Source organism: Eriocheir sinensis, unplaced genomic scaffold, assembly GCF_024679095.1.
Source record: "Eriocheir sinensis breed Jianghai 21 unplaced genomic scaffold, ASM2467909v1 Scaffold111, whole genome shotgun sequence".
NCBI lineage: Eukaryota > Metazoa > Arthropoda > Malacostraca > Decapoda > Varunidae > Eriocheir > Eriocheir sinensis.
In genome coordinates this window covers 635,001-652,500 of record NW_026110419.1, presented here as the reverse complement: position 1 = coordinate 652,500, position 17,500 = coordinate 635,001, and the positions used below count along the sequence as shown (strand labels likewise).

Sequence of the window (17,500 nt, the reverse complement as noted above, 5' to 3'; positions counted from 1 at the left end):
AACTCAAAAGCGTTCAATGCGTCAAAGACTTGGGGGTCAAAATCGCATCAAACCTCAAATTCTCACAGCAATGCATCGATGCAGCAAATAAAGCGAACAGAATGTTGGGCTTCATTAAAAGAAACTTTGTATTCAAGAATAAAGATGTAATACTCCCGCTCTACAACAGTTTAGTCAGACCCCACTTGGAATATGCGGTACAGTTTTGGTCTCCCCACCATGCAAAGGATATTGCTAAATTAGAAGGTGTTCAGCGTCGGGCAACGAAAATGATCCCTTCCTTGCGCAACAAATCCTACGAAGAAAGGCTTTCTACCCTTAACATGTTCTCTCTTGAGAAACGTCGCCTCCGAGGAAAACTGATCGAATGTTTTAAAATACTTAATGGTTTCACGAATGTAGACAGATCAACATTGTTTATGATCGATGACACTTTGCGCACGAGGAACAATGGCGTAAAACTCAGATGTAGACAAGTAAATTCAGACTGCACCAAATTTTTCTTCACCAACGTTGTAGTGCGAGAATGGAATAAGCTTCCACCATCAGTGGTCCAGTGCAACACGATTGACTCCTTCAAAAATAAGCTCGACCGTCACTTCCTTCAACGTAATATTAACTAGAGTAGAAATGCAACGTTTTGGAGTCTTCTGAATAATGTAAAATCACTTAGGTTTAAGGACAGACCACCTAGTCTGGACCATGGGGTCTGTGTGGTCTGATTTTCTATGTAAATCTATATATAAGGACATACAAAACCACGGCCTCCCTTCTCAGGACTCCTGTGACATCAAGATCAAGGTCAAGATCAACGGAAGTAAACAGAGCGACGCTGCGGAGTCTGTCACGCCGCCCACGCCCACACAGTGCCCCCACGCCCACACAGTGCCCCCACGCCCACACAGTGCCCCCACGCCCATCCAGTGCCCCCACGCCCATCCAGTGCCCCCACGCCCACACAGTGCCCCCACGCCTCCACGCCCATCCAGTGCCCCCACGCCTCCACGCCCATCCAGTGCCCCTACGCCCACACAGTGCCCCACGCCCACACAGTGCCCCCACGCCTCCACGCCCATCCAGTGCCCCCACGCCCACACAGTGCCCCCACGCCCATCCAGTGCCCCCACGCCTCCACGCCCATCCAGTGCCCCCACGCCTCCACGCCCATCCAGTGCGTATTACAAGGTTATCTATTTCAAGCTTTTTTGGGGAGGTTCAGGTGATGGGTCAGTAATATTCCAGAATCACACCCAAGCTTACCCATGTCAAGTTTACCTGTTTCAAGCTTTTTGTGGCTGAGGTGACAGCTTGGTATTACTCCAGAATCACACCCAAGCTTACCCATGTCAAGTTTACCTGTTTCAAGCTTTTTGTGGCTGAGGTGACAGCTTGGTATTACTCCAGAATCACACCCAAGCTTACCCATGTCAAGTTTACCTGTTTCAAGCTTTTTGTGGCTGAGGTGACAGCTTGGTATTATTACAGAATCACACACAAGCTTACCCAAGTCAATATAACCTTTTTCAAGCTATTTGTGGCTGAGGTTACAGATTGTTATTACTCCAGAATCACACCCAAGCTTACCCATGTCAAGTTTACCTGTTTCAAGCTTTTTGTGGCTGAGGTGACAGCTTGGTATTACTCCAGAATCACACCCAAGCTTACCCATGTCAAGTTTACCTGTTTCAAGCTTTTTGTGGCTGAGGTGACAGCTTGGTAACATTCCAGAATCACACCCAAGCTTACCCATGTCAAGTTTACCTGTTTCAAGCTTTTTGTGGCTGAGGTGACAGCTTGGTATCATTTCAGGTTTAATCTTAGGGAGCACCACTCCAAACCAACATTCGTAGTAAATTAGCACGTGAGAGAATTTTAATGATAATGCATTTTCGTATACGTTTTACCTTGGGGAGGGGCCAGGGGGGCAAGCCTCATTAATTATAAAGTTGGGTGGCTTGGATTTTCTAAGTCCATTGTTATTGTTTCACGAGCGCCTCTATGCACAGACTGAGCCTCGTACCTGCCTTGCAGTGCACCAAACAAACTATATAGCTCCCAAGTCAGTACACGCACGGATCATTACAATTTTGGACATAAAACAGTCTCTATGATTTCTATGTTATTTTCTTGGCTATATTAAAGCACATAATGGCACAAGTATTTGTATTTTATAATTTTAAAAGATTATATTCAGGATGTATAGCTCTGCGGGTTGAATTGCGCAGGCAGCACCACGTAGGCATGTTTGCAGTCAATTTTCATCATGATGGATGGACCAGAGTCTCACTCTCTCACTCAAAATATCATTGTACTTCACCTCTCGGTAAGTGTTGACTGACTATTCAACCTCTTTATTGGTATGCATGTAGTTAGACAAAAGCACCGATTACTATCCAAAATTGAATGGAATAGTGACCCGGCGTGTGACATATGTGCGTTTTGTGAATAGCGGTCGCATGAAGCTTGTCACGTGTCACAAACCAACTGGATATTGTTGGACGCGCGTACTCATAGTTTCAGTAAAGTGGAGGCCAGGGTGATGCGTAGCAATCGTTAGGTCACTAACGGCTCATATATGACAGCTGTCACAAATCTGTTGCATTTTGTACCCCAAACTACTCGCTAACAATGATCCACCATCAACTTACAAGAAGTGGATGGGTTAACTGTCAGTACTGTACCATATGTTTTATGAAACATGACATTTCCCAAGAGTTGCTCAATTACACGGATTGGGGCGGCGGCGGGGGTGGGGGTTCCATTACAGTGACCATCCAATTACGCGCCGACACTCCTCAACAGACCCGCTGCGGCGGCTGGTATGTTATATTGGAATAAATTACAAGAGTATACGTTAGGGACTTTCCTTACTTTAGACTAGGAATTTTCCTATATTTGATTTTTAGGGACATTTTGGAAGGCAATTTTCAGTGATTTGTCCTTCCACCACCAAAACAACGGTTCCCTACAAGGATTGATGAAGCTAACCGATGGGTTAGGAATAGTTTTAGTACCGTGCCAGTATTTCAATCCATTACCTACCTTACCAAACAACACTAGCTATTCATATATCTTTTCTACAAATGTTCAACAACCATGGAAACGCTTTCAAAATCCAATTCAAGGACTCTTTATTATTGAAAATATGGGCTAATATTGACAAAGTGCAGCCTCCTGTGGCGGCGGCCGCGACAGTGGTGCAACCGGTGTTGAGAAATACCTCTTCGCAGAAAGAAGTCGCATATATATGTGGGTCGAGGGGGGCGAAGCTCCCCTCATCAGCAGGTCGTAAAGTTCGGTTGGAGTAGTTTAAATATATTTGACATGCGGCGTGGCCAGTCAGAAATTACGCAGCAGCGGGAATTGGGGGGGCCACTATGCCCACCATCCAATGACATGCCTGACATTCGTCAACAGACCGAATGCTAGGTCATATTGGAATAGACTACAAGAGTATGCGTTAGAACTTCCCTACTTTTGAGATTTTCTAGGGAAATTTTGGAAGCCCATTTTCAGTGATTTGGGCTTCCCCCTCCAAAACCCCGGTTCCCCACAGGTCCCCAGGCTTGTCTTGGCGGGGTAGGGGGGCTGGGGTGTTGGAGGGGGTGGAGTGTACTTCTTAAGATTTACTGAGGTGACAGATAGGTAATATTCCAGAATCACACCCAAGCTTACCCATGTCAAGTTTACCTGTTTCAAGCTTTTGTGGCTGAGGTGACAGCTTGGTAATATTCCAGAATCACACCCAAGCTTACCCATGTCAAGTTTACCTGTTTCAAGCTTTTTGTGGCTGAGGTGACAGCTTGGTAATATTCCAGAATCACACCCAAGCTTACCCATGTCAAGTTTACCTGTTTCAAGCTTTTTGTGGCTGAGGTGACAGCTTGGTAATATTCCAGAATCACACCCAAGCTTACCCATGTCAAGTTTACCTGTTTCCGTTCACCGGTGATGAGGTTTCAGGCCCCGGTCCACCTCCGCAGCAGCGCTCCACAGGGCCGCCAACATTACAACAGTAACATTAGCACCTAAAGTTGTCCTCAATCCTCACCAGGGTTGTTGATTTTTTTTAAATGAAAAAAATGGATTTTTTTTATTCAAATCAGATTTTTTTATCTAAGTTGATTTTATATATTTTTTTATAAATGAAAATAATTAAATGAATGTAAACCTCAATATTGTCTACATTAGTTTAAAACACATGTTGAAGTAACCTGGCTGGCTGTTTGAGCCAGGCCTAAGACTGACCAGCTGCAGCCAGCCAGCCAGCCAGCCTTGGCCAGCACCACACCACAACTCTGTCTAGTCTCCTAACAGTCTAACCAGATCATGTCATGTTTTGGACATGTCCTCACTGAAATTGCTCAAAGAAAAATGACTGCAGCTTCAAATCAAAGTATCAGAAAAGACTGTGGATGATCTATGTGTGTATGTGAAGTGATTCTTTGAAAAATAGGAGAATATGTTTCAATTATTTCCTTTACTGCAACCCTGATCGTCACGTTTGTAAAGTCATAGGATTTAGTGAATAAGTGAGTCTTCAGCGCTTTCTTGAAGATTGCCAGACTGCCACTGTTCTTAACCCGTAGAGCACCGTTGACGCGTCTCACGCGTTAAAAGCGATTTGCAATCATATACCGTTGACGCGTCAGACGCGTTTGCAAATTTCCATAATTAATTGCAATTGAAAGGACGCTCCCGTGTGCATCTATACGCTCATATGGGTCAGAGCGTCGACTTGTGAGTCAGCCTAGCCTCTCCCAGGCCAATATGCCCCCAGGGGTGACGTCGACCCACATGGAAAGTGAATTTGGGCGTGTGACACGAACGAAATCAAGTCCGAAACAAAGTGACAGACTGTGGTGAGAGAAGTCCTTCATCAGCACACTGTCAGTAGACTGTCAGTAGACTGTCAGCACACTGTCAGTAGACTGTCAGCACATTGTCAGTAGACTGTCAGCACACTGTCAGCAGACTGTCAGCACACTGTCAGTAGACTGTCAGCACACTGTCAGTAGACTGTCAGCACACTGTCAGCACACTGTCAGCACACTGTCAGTAGACTGTCAGCACACTGTCAGTAGACTGTCAGCACTCAATGAGACTGACACACACCGTCATCAACCGTCATCCCCGTCAGTCAGTAGACTGTCAGCACACTGTCAGCACACTGTCAGCACACTGTCAGCAGACTGTCAGCACACTGTCAGCACACTGTCAGCAGACTGTCAGCACACTGTCAGCAGACTGTCAGCACACTGTCAGTAGACTGTCAGCACACTGTCAGCACACTGTCAGCACACTGTCAGCACACTGTCAGCACACTGTCAGCACACTGTCAGCACACTGTCAGTAGACTGTCAGCACACTGTCAGCACACTGTCAGTAGACTGTCAGCACACTGTCAGCACACTGTCAGCACACTGTCAGCACACTGTCAGCACACTGTCAGTAGACTGTCAGCACACTGTCAGCACACTGTCAGCACACTGTCAGCACACTGTCAGCACACTGTCAGCACACTGTCAGCACACTATCAGCACACTGTCAGCACACTGTCAGCACATTGTCAGTAGACTGACACCACGTCATCAGCACACTGTCACCCCGTCATCAGAACACCATCAGCACACTGTCAGCACACTGTCAGCACACTGTCAGCACACTGTCAGCACACTGTCAGCACATTGTCAGTAGACTGACACCACGTCATCAGCACACTGTCACCCCGTCATCAGAACACCATCAGCACACTGTCAGCACCTCTTCAACCCCGTAACAGTCTGCCTGGTAAGCCATTTTTCGTGTATTTCCGGATATTTTCCTCGGCCAGTTTTCCGCCATGGTGCGGTGCACACCTTTGGGCAGAGTTGCCTTTGTCTGGGGTGTGCGTGTCCTCAAAGTCGCCTTTCTCAACTCTTCTGCCCATGACCGGAAGATTACCAAAATGAGACGGCTTTTTCAACTTCCCAAAGTCAAAAACATGACATAGGGAGTTTGTTGATGAAGGTGGCGATAAAACAACAGTTCTTGCTAGTTTGTGTTTGTGGTTTATGAAGCCAGTGTGTTCATTTTGTAGTCTTTCTAAAGTGAGGAAAGTGATCGGCTTAAATAGCTTGTTGAGCCGTGCGTCCTTGTTTAATCCCTTGACTGTGGATTTCCCACAATAAGACATCACCAAGCTACAGGAATGTAACAAAAGGTGGCTGCTACAATTCACTGAAGGAAAATGTAAAGTCATCCACCTTCGGAGGGGATATCCAACATACCAATACCACATGAGAAACACTCCATTATCCAACACAGAGGCAGAGAAAGACCTGGGAGTATATGTTGCCAGGCTACCAGTGAAAGCCAAATCCGTGCCAGTCACAGCCGATGGGTTAATTAATAGGTACTACTTGTTATGTTTAATTCTCTCTCTCTCTCTCTCTCTCTCTCTCTCTCTCTCTCTCTCTCTCTCTCTCTCTCTCTCTCTCTCTCTGAAATAAATTTTGATGTGATTTTGATTTTTTATGGAGTGATATGTCCTTACTTTTTTCCTTCTCCTGCTACAAGTATCTGAGGGTGTTTGCCTGCTGGATAAGTGCAAGTAAAAGTGAGATAGCTCTAAAGTGAGACAGTTCTAATGCGAGATAGTGGGTGGGTTAGAGAGAGGAATGGTGTAGCTTTAATTTGATGCATGGTAGGCTGGGTTAGAGCTAGCTTTAATGTGAGAAAGTGAGCGAGAAAGAGGGAGAAAAAAATTGAACAGAACAATCATTGACAGAAACTTGACAGCAGCCTTGCTAGGTTGTTGCTTAATTTCCTGGTGTTTTACTTGACCTACAAACACAAAACTCACACACAGCAAACACCAACCATTCACCCACACACACACCAAAACGCAGCCTTGTAGCCCCGTCCAAACACCCACAAACACCACAAACGTAACAACATTTTAAATCCTCCTCCTCTCTCTCTCTCAGGTTCAGAGTGAGGGCAGTTCTTACCTCAATGACCTCTCTCAGGTGTCTGCTACGGTGGTGAACCTCCTGCTCCAAGTAAGTAGTAGTAGTAGTAGTAGTAGTAGTAGTACAGGTGTAGTTGTTGTTGTTGTTGTTGAGTAGTACTGTATTGTTGTTCAAGTAGCGCGTGGGAAGCTCAGCTGTGTGGCCGCGTGAGTCCAGTTGCGTGAGACATCTGGTGGACACTCCAGAAAATATCGCGTAAAAGTGAAAAAAACATGTAAAGTAAACATTTTCTTGGTTATTTCAGAAACGCGTTAATCGACTTACCTGTCTCCAGTGTACCTGTTTTCTGTTATGCAATGCCTCCCTTCTAACCATCTCTCTGGGGGACATTTTCAAAGCACAAAGAACTGACTGTACTCATGGAAACACTGAGATCAATATTATCAGCTGTTTCTAAAGGTCATAGAGGGGGTCAGTCGGGTTCCAGTGAGTGTTTCTTCAGGTTCATGGTACAGAGGAAGGGTCACACTACCACCAGGGTCACAAAACTACCCCTGGAAAGGCCTACAGCTCCTAGGAAAGCCTTGTCAAATGTGTGTTTCCTTAGGTTCACGGTACAGAGGAAGGGTCACACTACCACCAGGGTCACAAAACTACCCCTGGAAAGGCCTACAGCTCCTAGGAAAGCCTTGTCAAATGTGTGTTTCCTTAGGTTCATGGTACAGAGGAAGGGTCACACTACCACCAGGGTCACAAAACTACCCCTGGAAAGGCCTACAGCTCCTAGGAAAGCCTTGTCAAATGTGTGTTTCCTCAGGTTCATGGTACAGAGGAAGGGTCACACTACCACCAGGGTCATAAAACTACCCCTGGAAAGGCCTACAGCTCCTAGGAAAGCCTTGTCAAATGTGTGTTTCCTTAGGTTCATGGTACAGAGGAAGGGTCACACTACCACCAGGGTCACAAAACTACCCCTGGAAAGGCCTACAGCTCCTAGGAAAGCCTTGTCAAATGTGTGTTTCCTTAGCTTCATGGCACAGAGGAAGGGTCACACTACCACCAGGGTCATAAAACTACCCCTGGAAAGGCCTACAGCTCCTAGGAAAGCCTTGTCAAATGTGTGTTTCCTTAGCTTCATGGCACAGAGGAAGGGTCACACTACCACCAGGGTCATAAAACTACCCCTGGAAAGGCCTACAGCTCCTAGGAAAGCCTTGTCAAATGTGTGTTTCCTCAGGTTCACGGTACAGAGGAAGGGTCACACTACCACCACAAGAAGTAGTAGTAGTAGTAGTAGTAGTAATAGTTGTAGTTTATATAAAAAGAAATATATGTTCAAATTCTTCTCTCTCTCTCTCTCTCTCTCTCTCTCTCTCTCTCTCTCTCTCTCTCTCTCTCTCTCTCTCTCTCTCTCTCTCTCTCTCTCTCTCTCTCTCTCTCTCTCTCTCTCTCTCTCTCTCTCTCTCTCTCTCTCTCTCTCTCCCCAGACCCAGGAGCAGAGTGAGTCGGAGCTCCAGGACGCACATGACCAGATCTCAGACGCACACAGGCAGATCAGCGCGTACATGGCACAGCTGGAGGACGCACACAGGGAGCTGGAGGTGTACAAGGACCAGCTGCAGGTGTGTGTGTGTGTGTGTGTGTGTGTGTTTTCATGTGCGTTTTTCGGTTCATGTGCGTTTTTTCATGTGCATATTTTTTCATATATGTTTTTCATGTGCGTTTATCTTCATGTGCATTTTTCTAGTCATGTACGTTATTCCTCATGTGCGTATTTTTCCATGTACGTTTTTTCTCATGTACGTTTTTTTCCATGTGCTTTTTTTCTCATGTACGTTTTTTTAAGTGCGTTTTTTTCCATGTGCGTTTTTTCATGTGCGTTTTTTCTCATGTACGTTTTTTTAAGTGCGTTTTTTTCCATGTGCGTTTTTTCATGTGCGTTTTTTCTCATGTACGTTTTTTTCTCTCCAGCGAGCGTCTTCCCAGATCGAGGAGATGAGGGAGAGGGAGGAGGAGGAGGAGGAGGAGGAGGAGGAGAGGCGGAGGAAGGAGGCAACACTGAAGGAGGTAAGTTTCTCTCTCGCTCAATTTTTTTCTCTCGCTCTAATTTTTTTCTCGCTCTAATTTTTTTCTCGCTGTTTTTTCCCCTCTCTATTTTTCTCTCGCTCTATTTCTTTCTCTCCTCCTTTTTTCTTTCGCTCTATTTTTCTTTTCTCACTCTCTCGCTCTATTTTTTTATCTTTTTCTCTCTAATTTTTCTCTCTCTCATGCTCTCTCGCTCTGTTTTTTCTCTGTCTCGCTCTATTTCTCTCCTCGCTCTATTTTTAATCTCTCGTCTCGCTCTATTTTTTCTCTTGCTCTCGCTCTGTTTTTTTCTCTCACTCTCTCACTATTTTCTTTCTCTCTTGCTCTATTTTTTTCTCTCGCTCTATTTTTATTCTCGCTCTATTTTTTTCTCACTATTTTCTCTCTCTCTCTCTCTCTCTCTCTCTCTCTCTCTCTCTCTCTCTCTCTCTCTCTCTCTCTCTCTCTCTCTCTCTCTCTCTAATCTCATGTGTAGAAAGACATTAGCAGATAAATTCTTAACGGGTCAAACGTAACATTTTCCATCCTCCTTCACTCGACTTCACCCAACCAACCCACACATGCTGTTTTTCTTTCTCAATTTTCTGGTGTTTTACTGTACCCACAAACACGAAACTCACACACAGCAAACACCAACCATTCACCTACACACACACCAAAATGCAGCCTTCTAGCCCCGTCCAAACACCCACAAACAGGCAAAAGGTAACAACATTTTTAACCCTCCTCCCCTCAACTTTTGCCAGCCAACCCACACATTCCATTTTTCCCACTCAATTTCCTGGTGTTTAGCTTTACCCACAAACACGAAACTCACACACAGCAAACACCAACCATTCACCTACACACACACCAAAACGCAGCCTTCTAGCCCTGTCCAAACACCCACAAACACCACAAACATCACAACATTTTAAATTCTCCTCCTCTCTTTCTCAGGTGCAGAGTGAGGGCAGTTCCTACCTCACTTATCTCTCTCTCTTTCTCTCTATTTCAGGAGCAACTAGAAGGCAAAATTAGAGCGAGAATCGAGGAAGAGAGAGAGAGAATCAAAGCAAGCTACGTCGAGCGAGAGAGGAGTGCTGTGGAGCAGGTGGAGCGAGCCGTTAGAGAGAGGTGAGGCAGGATTGGTTGTTGTTATGTTTGAGCCGTTTTATGGGTGTTTAGAAGGGGCTAGAAGGCTGCGTTTTGGTGTGTGTGTAGGTGAATGGTTGGTGTTTGGTGTGTGTGTAGGTGAATGGTTGGTGTTTGGTGTGTGTGAGTTATGTGTTTTTGGGTAAAGTAAAACACCAGGAAATTGAGTAAGAAACAGATGTGTGGGTTGGCTGGGTGAAGTTGAGAGAAGGAGGGTGAGAAATGTCATTACGTTTTGCCTGTTTGTGAGTGTTTGGAAGGAGATAGAAGGCTGCGTGTTGGTGTGTGTGTAGGTGAATGGTTGGTGTTTGCTCTGTGTGAGTTATGTGTTTGTAGGTAAAGTAAAACACCAGGAAATTGAGTAAGAAAAACAGCCTTGGTGGAGATCTTGGTGGAGCGTGGTCGCTCCTCCACCTTCCTCACCGCTGCCAGCCGCTGCCGGGCACTGCCGGCGGTCTCTGGCCGCTCCAAGGACGCGGGGACAGCCAGCCAAGGACGAGGGCGAGCCAGCCGAGGACGAAGGAGTGCCACGGGCACAATCTTCACACTTTTGTTATGGTATCCACATGCATGTAGCTGACACTCCACTAATTATATTAACACAACACTTGTTGAGGACATTTCAGGTGATTGTTTTCTCCGTGGTTTGTGTGTCTCCGTGTGGAGCCGTATCTAGTCTCCCTTAGGCTGTTGAGTTTTATTGAGGTGTGGAGGGATGTTTAATACTTTTCCTGATTTGTGAACATTGTTTGCATTTTATATATAATCATTCATTTTCTTTTCTCCTTTCTTTTGTGTGTTTTATTGCACAGTTTTTATCATGCTCAGTATTCACTCATTGTTCTTTTCCCTCTTTTTAATGAAGCATCTGAGGCGAGTGAGCACACACTTATACTTTTTATTTTCCCATATTTTCCCTCATGAAGCCGTGTTTTCCTAATGCCTTTTTTTAAATGGCAGGTCAGCCTGATAAAGAGGTAGAAATTTTGGCCAAGGAGGTCCAGAAGTTGATGCAGGATTCTGAAGCGCCCGCCGAGGATGACAATTCCCGTGTTCTAAGGAGCGGGTCAACTCATGACAGAGCTCCTCCTCCTCCTCCTCCTCCTCCTTCTCTCCCGCATGATAACAAAGGTAATGTCTTGACTAACCAAGCATCCACAATGGCTACTAACAATATTAAACTTCTGCCGACTACGCCATCACTCAGAGCTTTCCCAGCCAATGAACCGGATTACAGTGCGAGAGACTTATCCTGCAATGCCAGGATTTGGACAGTATAGGGATGAAAGAGTGAAGATGCTGGTTAACTCTTGCATAAGGGATTTGGACAGTATAGGGATGAAAGAGTGAAGATGCTGGTTAACTCTTGCATAAGGGATTTGGACAGTATAGGGATGAAAGAGTGAAGATGCTGGTTAACTCTTGCATAAGGGGTTTGGACAGTATAGGGATGAAAGAGTGAAGATGCTGGTTAACTCTTGCATAAGGGATTTGGACAGTATAGGGATGAAAGAGTGAAGATGCTGGTTAACTCTTGCATAAGGGGTTTGGACAGTATAGGGATGAAAGAGTGAAGATGCTGGTTAACTCTTGCGTAAGGGGTTTGGACAGTATAGGGATGAAAGAGTGAAGATGCTGGTTAACTCTTGCATAATGGGTTTGGACAGTATAGGGATGAAAGAGTGAAGATGCTGGTTAACTCTTGCATAAGGGGTTTGGACAGTATAGGGATGAAAGAGTGAAGATGCTGGTTAACTCTTGCATAAGGGATTTGGACAGTATAGGGATGAAAGAGTGAAGATGCTGGTTAACTCTTGCATAAGGGATTTGGACAGTATAGGGATGAAAGAGTGAAGATGCTGGTTAACTCTTGCGTAAGGGATTTGGACAGTATAGGGATGAAAGAGTGAAGATGCTGGTTAACTCTTGCGTAAGGGGTTTGGACAGTATAGGGATGAAAGAGTGAAGATGCTGGTTAACTCTTGCATAAGGGAGTTGGACAGTAAAGGGATGAAAGAGTGAAGATGCTGGTTAACTCTTGCGTAAGGGAGTTGGACAGTAAAGGGATGAAAGAGTGAAGATGCTGGTTAACTCTTGCGTAAGGGGTTTGGACAGTAAAGGGATGAAAGAGTGAAGATGCTGGTTAACTCTTGCGTAAGGGATTTGGACAGTAAAGGGATGAAAGAGTGAAGATGCTGGTTAACTCTTGCGTAAGGGAGTTGGACAGTAAAGGGATGAGCTTGAGTAGATATTAAAGCGTGATTACATTTTAAGTTAATTAAGGAAACGCAGAAACGAAGAGTTGAGTGCTGGCATTCCTGAACCTCTCGGCGCCCAGGCACACACATTGACGAGGCCTCCTAGGAGTGTGAGGCATTTCCAGGGGTAGTTATCTGAGCCTGGTGGTTGTTTGACCCTTCCTGTACTGTGAACCTGTACCTGAACCTAAGAAAACACTCATTACAACCCGACCGATCTCCTTCTTGGCATTTGGAAATATTTGGCGTGAGAGGCGGAACCGTAGCGCAGATTCTAGATGCTTCGGCGGGGCGGAGATAGACACGTGGCAGAGAGCTCTTTGGGCAGTTGGCGATGAGAGGAGGAGGAGGAAGGGGTTGGTTGTGACGTACCCGGGAGGAAGGACGCCCAGACAACCCGGACCCATATTCTCAGACCTTTCAACGCCTTAGTATATCCATTTAAAGAGGCTCTCGTAGAAGTTTTAGGGATTGCCAAGGGGGGCGCCATATCTCCAGTGGTAGTTTTGCAAGATTTCTACGCCACGAACAGGCAAAACACTCTTGAGAACCCGATACATCTTTTATATGGCCTTCAAAAGTTGGTTGAGGGTAAGAACCCTGTTGGCAAGGAGGGAGGGACCTTGACACTGCTGCATGCTAACAGGGAAGGAGGGGCTCAAAGGCTCACTTGTTTTAGGGAGACGAAAAGTGGGAAAGAAAATGTTGAAAGATGTCTGAAAAGGTGAAAAAATGTGCCACAAAATGCCTGCACTCAAGCAAAGTGTGAAAAATTGTCAAAAGTATAAAATATATTAAAAAAGAGATGGAGGAAAAGTTAAAAAAATGTGCAAAAATGTATGGAAAGTGATTTTTTTTAAATATACGAAGTTAAAAATATGAAAAAAAGTTACAAAAATTCCTGACCAGATGCCTGCCGGTACAAACCAGCTGATGCAAAATAACTTCATCTTTTCTGTCCTGCCCTGCCACACGTAGGTTACTAGTAGTAGGGGCAGTAAACAGACACCCTCGCCATAGCCTGATAGGTCTTCTGGTGTCTGTTCTTCCTATGTATTCCTATGTAACTAACCCAATGGGCTTCCACAGGTGCCTCGATCCTTGGCCAGCCTGAAGAGTTCTGCGTCCAGGCCCAGACGGTGAGCCTGGTGACTGTCCAGGAGGCAGACAGGGGCAGACAGGGACAGACAGGGACAGACAGGGACGCAGTTTGGAGGCTGGTGAGTAAGACAGCCACTTTGATTGTGGTGTTCACGTATTTCATTCTCATGTTAACTTTAGGACACACACACACACACACACACACACACACACACACACACACACACACAATACTCACGAAATATTAAGATTGTCCCTTTATATATATATATATACATACATATATATTTATATATATATATATATATATATATATATCTATATATATATATCTATATATCTATATATATATATATATATCTATTTTGTGTGTGTGTGTGTGTGTGTGTTTGAATTCCTGCTAAAAGGGGAAGCTGTTGAAGTCTGTCTGTCTGTCTGTCTGTCTGTCTGTCTGTCTGTCTGTCTGTCTGTCTGTCTGTCTGTCTGTCTCTGTCTGTCTATCTGTCTGTCTGTCTGTCTGTCTGTCTGTCTCCCCTGCGGCCTCGGAAGCTGTTCTAGAAGCATCCAATTTTTACACCCTCGCTCCCGTGCCTGTCATCGTCCGCAGGAATCACGCAGCGAACCTTTCCCCGTCACTACCCAGCCTGGGATCGCCGCCCCTCGCGTGGGAAGCTCCAGAAAACAGCGACGGAACTTTTGAAACTCTCCGGCTTGTGACCCTTCGCGTCCCTCACTTGGGAGCAACATTTCTCCCTTACGAGACGCTGCAGTAGTAATTGTAATAGTTAAGAGCCCCCTCCCCCATGCATCCCCTCCCATGTTCCTACTCTCCTCGCGGCTCTTAATTAAGGCCGTGTGCTTAAGCGTCTCGGCGCCTCGGTTCGCCTGTATGAAGAGCCTCTGGAACTGCTGGGATTTCCATGGAGTACTTTGTGACCCTAGTGATAGTCTCACCCAAGGTAAATATAGTCTACCAAGAACAGGAAAACACCCCACATGAAAACCTTCCCTGTGGCCGTGGGAAACAGCCGTAGTGGAGCAGGAGACGTGTAAGAGGCTCTCGTAGAGGTTGCTGGGATTTCCATGGAGTATTTTGTGACCCTGGTGATAGTTTTACGTGACTTCTTCGCCAGGAACAGGGAAAGCACCCAGGCCTTGTGCCTTGGGAAATGTCGTAGCGGGAGCCCAATGACCATCTTGTAATGTTGGTGACAGCCTGACACAACTTCTTGGCCAGGATCACAGGAAAACACTCCCCGTGAACACCCGGTCTATCTTCTCTGTGGCCTGCCAGCTTGTTCATTAAATGGAAATTGTAGCGGAGGAATTGTAGTTTTCCTGGTGGCTTCGGATTGGTAGTGGCTGTTTCAGTTACTTAGAAAAATGCAGTAGATCTAGGGAAAGATATCTCGTAACCACTTTTTTCACCATAATGTTTTGTTAGTTTTGCTTTTCCTGGAGTCATAAGTGGGGTTAGGTGCAATGTTTTAAGTGGAAATTGTAGTGGAGGAGTTGCAGCTCCTCCAGTGGCTTTGGTTTTGTAGTAGCTGTTGTACTTCTTAGAAAAATGCAGTTGAAGTTATGGAAAGACATCTTGCCACAACTTTCTTTCATCATAATGTTTTGTTAGTTTTACTTTTCCTGTAGTTATAAGTGGTGGTAGGAGGAATGCCATAAGTGGAAGTTGTAGTGGAGAAGTTGTAGTTTCTTGTGGTAGTTCCGGTTTGGTAGTAAGTGTTGTACTTACGTAGAAAAATTAAGTTAGATTTAGGGTGTGCTGGATATCCCTTCACTGGTAGCCTGGTAACATACACTCCCAGGTCTTTCTCTGTGGTGGATAGTGGAGTGTTTCCCATGTGGTATTGGTGTGCTGGTTATCCCTTCACTGGTAGCCTGGTAACATACACTCCCAGGTCTTTCTCTGTGGTGGATAGTGGAGTGTTTCCCATGTGGTATTGGTGTGCTGGTTATCCCTTCACTGGTAGCCTGGTAACATACACTCCCAGGTCTTTCTCTGTGGTGGATAGTGGAGTGTTTCCCATGTGGTATTGGTGTGCTGGATATCCCTTCACTGGTAGCCTGGTAACATACACTCCCAGGTCTTTCTCTGTGGTGGATAGTGGAGTGTTTCCCATGTGGTATTGGTGTGCTGGTTATCCCTTCACTGGTAGCCTGGTAACATACACTCCCAGGTCTTTCTCTGCCTCTGTGGTGGATAGTGGAGTGTTTCCCATGTGGTATTGGTGTGCTGGATATCCCTTCACTGGTAGCCTGGTAACATACAGTCCCAGGTCTTTCTCTGCCTCTGTGGTGGATAGTGGAGTGTTTCCCATGTGGTATTGGTGTGCTGGATATCCCTTCACTGGTAGCCTGGTAACATACAGTCCCAGGTCTTTCTCTGCCTCTGTGGTGGATAGTGGAGTGTTTCCCATGTGGTATTGGTGTGCTGGATATCCCTTCACTGGTAGCCTGGTAACATACACTCCCAGGTCTTTCTCTGCCTCTGTGGTGGATAGTGGAGTGTTTCCCATGTGGTATTGGTGTGCTGGATATCCCTTCACTGGTAGCCTGGTAACATACACTCCCAGGTCTTTCTCTGCCTCTGTGGTGGATAGTGGAGTGTTTCCCATGTGGTATTGGTGTGCTGGATATCCCTTCACTGGTAGCCTGGTAACATACACTCCCAGGTCTTTGTCTTATCCCCCAGCAAGACACTTTTGATACATTTTTGTTCCATGAATGTGGCTTGGATTTTTGATCTTGTGCTCAAGAAAATATTAAGTTTGTTATGCATAAACTGTCTATGAGAGAGTTTATAGTAGAGAGAGAGAGAGAGAGAGATTAGGCTATCTATAGAGAGAGAGAGAGAGAGAGAGAGAGGAGAGAGGAGAGTGACTGACTCTCTCTCACATTATAATAATATCTGTCTCATAATATAACAATATAACTCTCCTCCTTAGGTAACTCTTATTAATAATGTCTTGTGCTTTTTCTGTCCTATTTTGCATGTGTGTGTGGTGTTTCCCATGTGGTATTGGTGTGCTGGATATCCCTTCACTGGTAGCCTGGTAACATACACTCCCAGGTCTTTCTCTGCCTCTGTGGTGGATAGTGGAGTGTTTCCCATGTGGTATTGGTGTGCTGGATATCCCTTCACTGGTAGCCTGGTAACATACACTCCCAGGTCTTTCTCTGCCTCTGTGGTGGATAGTGGAGTGTTTCCCATGTGGTATTGGTGTGCTGGATATCCCTTCACTGGTAGCCTGGTAACATACACTCCCAGGTCTTTCTCTGCCTCTGTGGTGGATAGTGGAGTGTTTCCCATGTGGTATTGGTGTGCTGGATATCCCTTCACTGGTAGCCTGGTAACATACACTCCCAGGTCTTTCTCTGCCTCTGTGGTGGATAGTGGAGTGTTTCCCATGCTGGATATCCCTTCACTGGTAGCCTGGTAACATACACTCCCAGGTCTTTCTCTGCCTCTGTGGTGGATAGTGGAGTGTTTCCCATGTGGTATTGGTGTGCTGGATATCCCTTCACTGGTAGCCTGGTAACATACACTCCCAGGTCTTTCTCTGCCTCTGTGGTGGATGGAGTGTTTCCCATGTGGTATTGGTGTGCTGGATATCCCTTCACTGGTAGCCTGGTAACATACACTCCCAGGTCTTTCTCTGCCTCTGTGGTGGATAGTGGAGTGTTTCCCATGTGGTATTGGTGTGCTGGATATCCCTTCACTTGTAGCCTGGTAACATACACTCCCAGGTCTTCTTCTGTGGTGGATAGTGGAGTGTTTCCCATGTGGTATTGGTGTGCTGGATATCCCTTCACTGGTAGCCTGGTAACATACACTCCCAGGTCTTTCTCTGCCTCTGTGGTGGATAGTGGAGTGTTTCCCATGTGGTATTGGTGTGCTGGATATCCCTTCACTGGTAGCCTGGTAACATACACTCCCAGGTCTTTCTCTGTGGT

General features: G+C 45.7%; 2 protein-coding genes across 8 annotated transcripts in view; both read left to right on the top strand.

The window, feature by feature from the left end:
- The window catches only part of LOC126989250 (syntaxin-binding protein 5-like), a 45,044-nt gene extending 31,351 nt beyond the window's left edge, over nt 1-13,693 (top strand). For 2 of the 5 annotated variants that reach the window (XM_050847896.1, XM_050847893.1), the window contains 7 exons: nt 778-1,015; nt 6,969-7,043; nt 8,441-8,575; nt 8,925-9,020; nt 10,036-10,154; nt 11,133-11,303; nt 13,520-13,687. The gene's annotated coding sequence lies outside the window, so the exon portion shown is untranslated. Of the gene's footprint in view, nt 1-777; nt 1,016-6,968; nt 7,044-8,440; nt 8,576-8,924; nt 9,021-10,035; nt 10,155-11,132; nt 11,304-13,519 lie in introns of all 5 variants that reach the window. The other 3 variants (XM_050847894.1, XM_050847898.1, XM_050847897.1) reach the window with 3 other exon arrangements.
- Nucleotides 13,694-17,299: 3,606 nt separating this feature from the next.
- Nucleotides 17,300-17,500, top strand: part of LOC126989249 (uncharacterized) — a 1,932-nt gene continuing 1,731 nt past the window's right edge. For all 3 annotated transcript variants that reach the window (XM_050847892.1, XM_050847891.1, XM_050847890.1), the window contains exon 1: nt 17,300-17,485. In XM_050847892.1, coding sequence (XP_050703849.1) covers nt 17,328-17,485 — 158 coding nt within the window. In that variant the 5' untranslated portion in view covers nt 17,300-17,327. The remainder of the gene's footprint in view (nt 17,486-17,500) is intronic.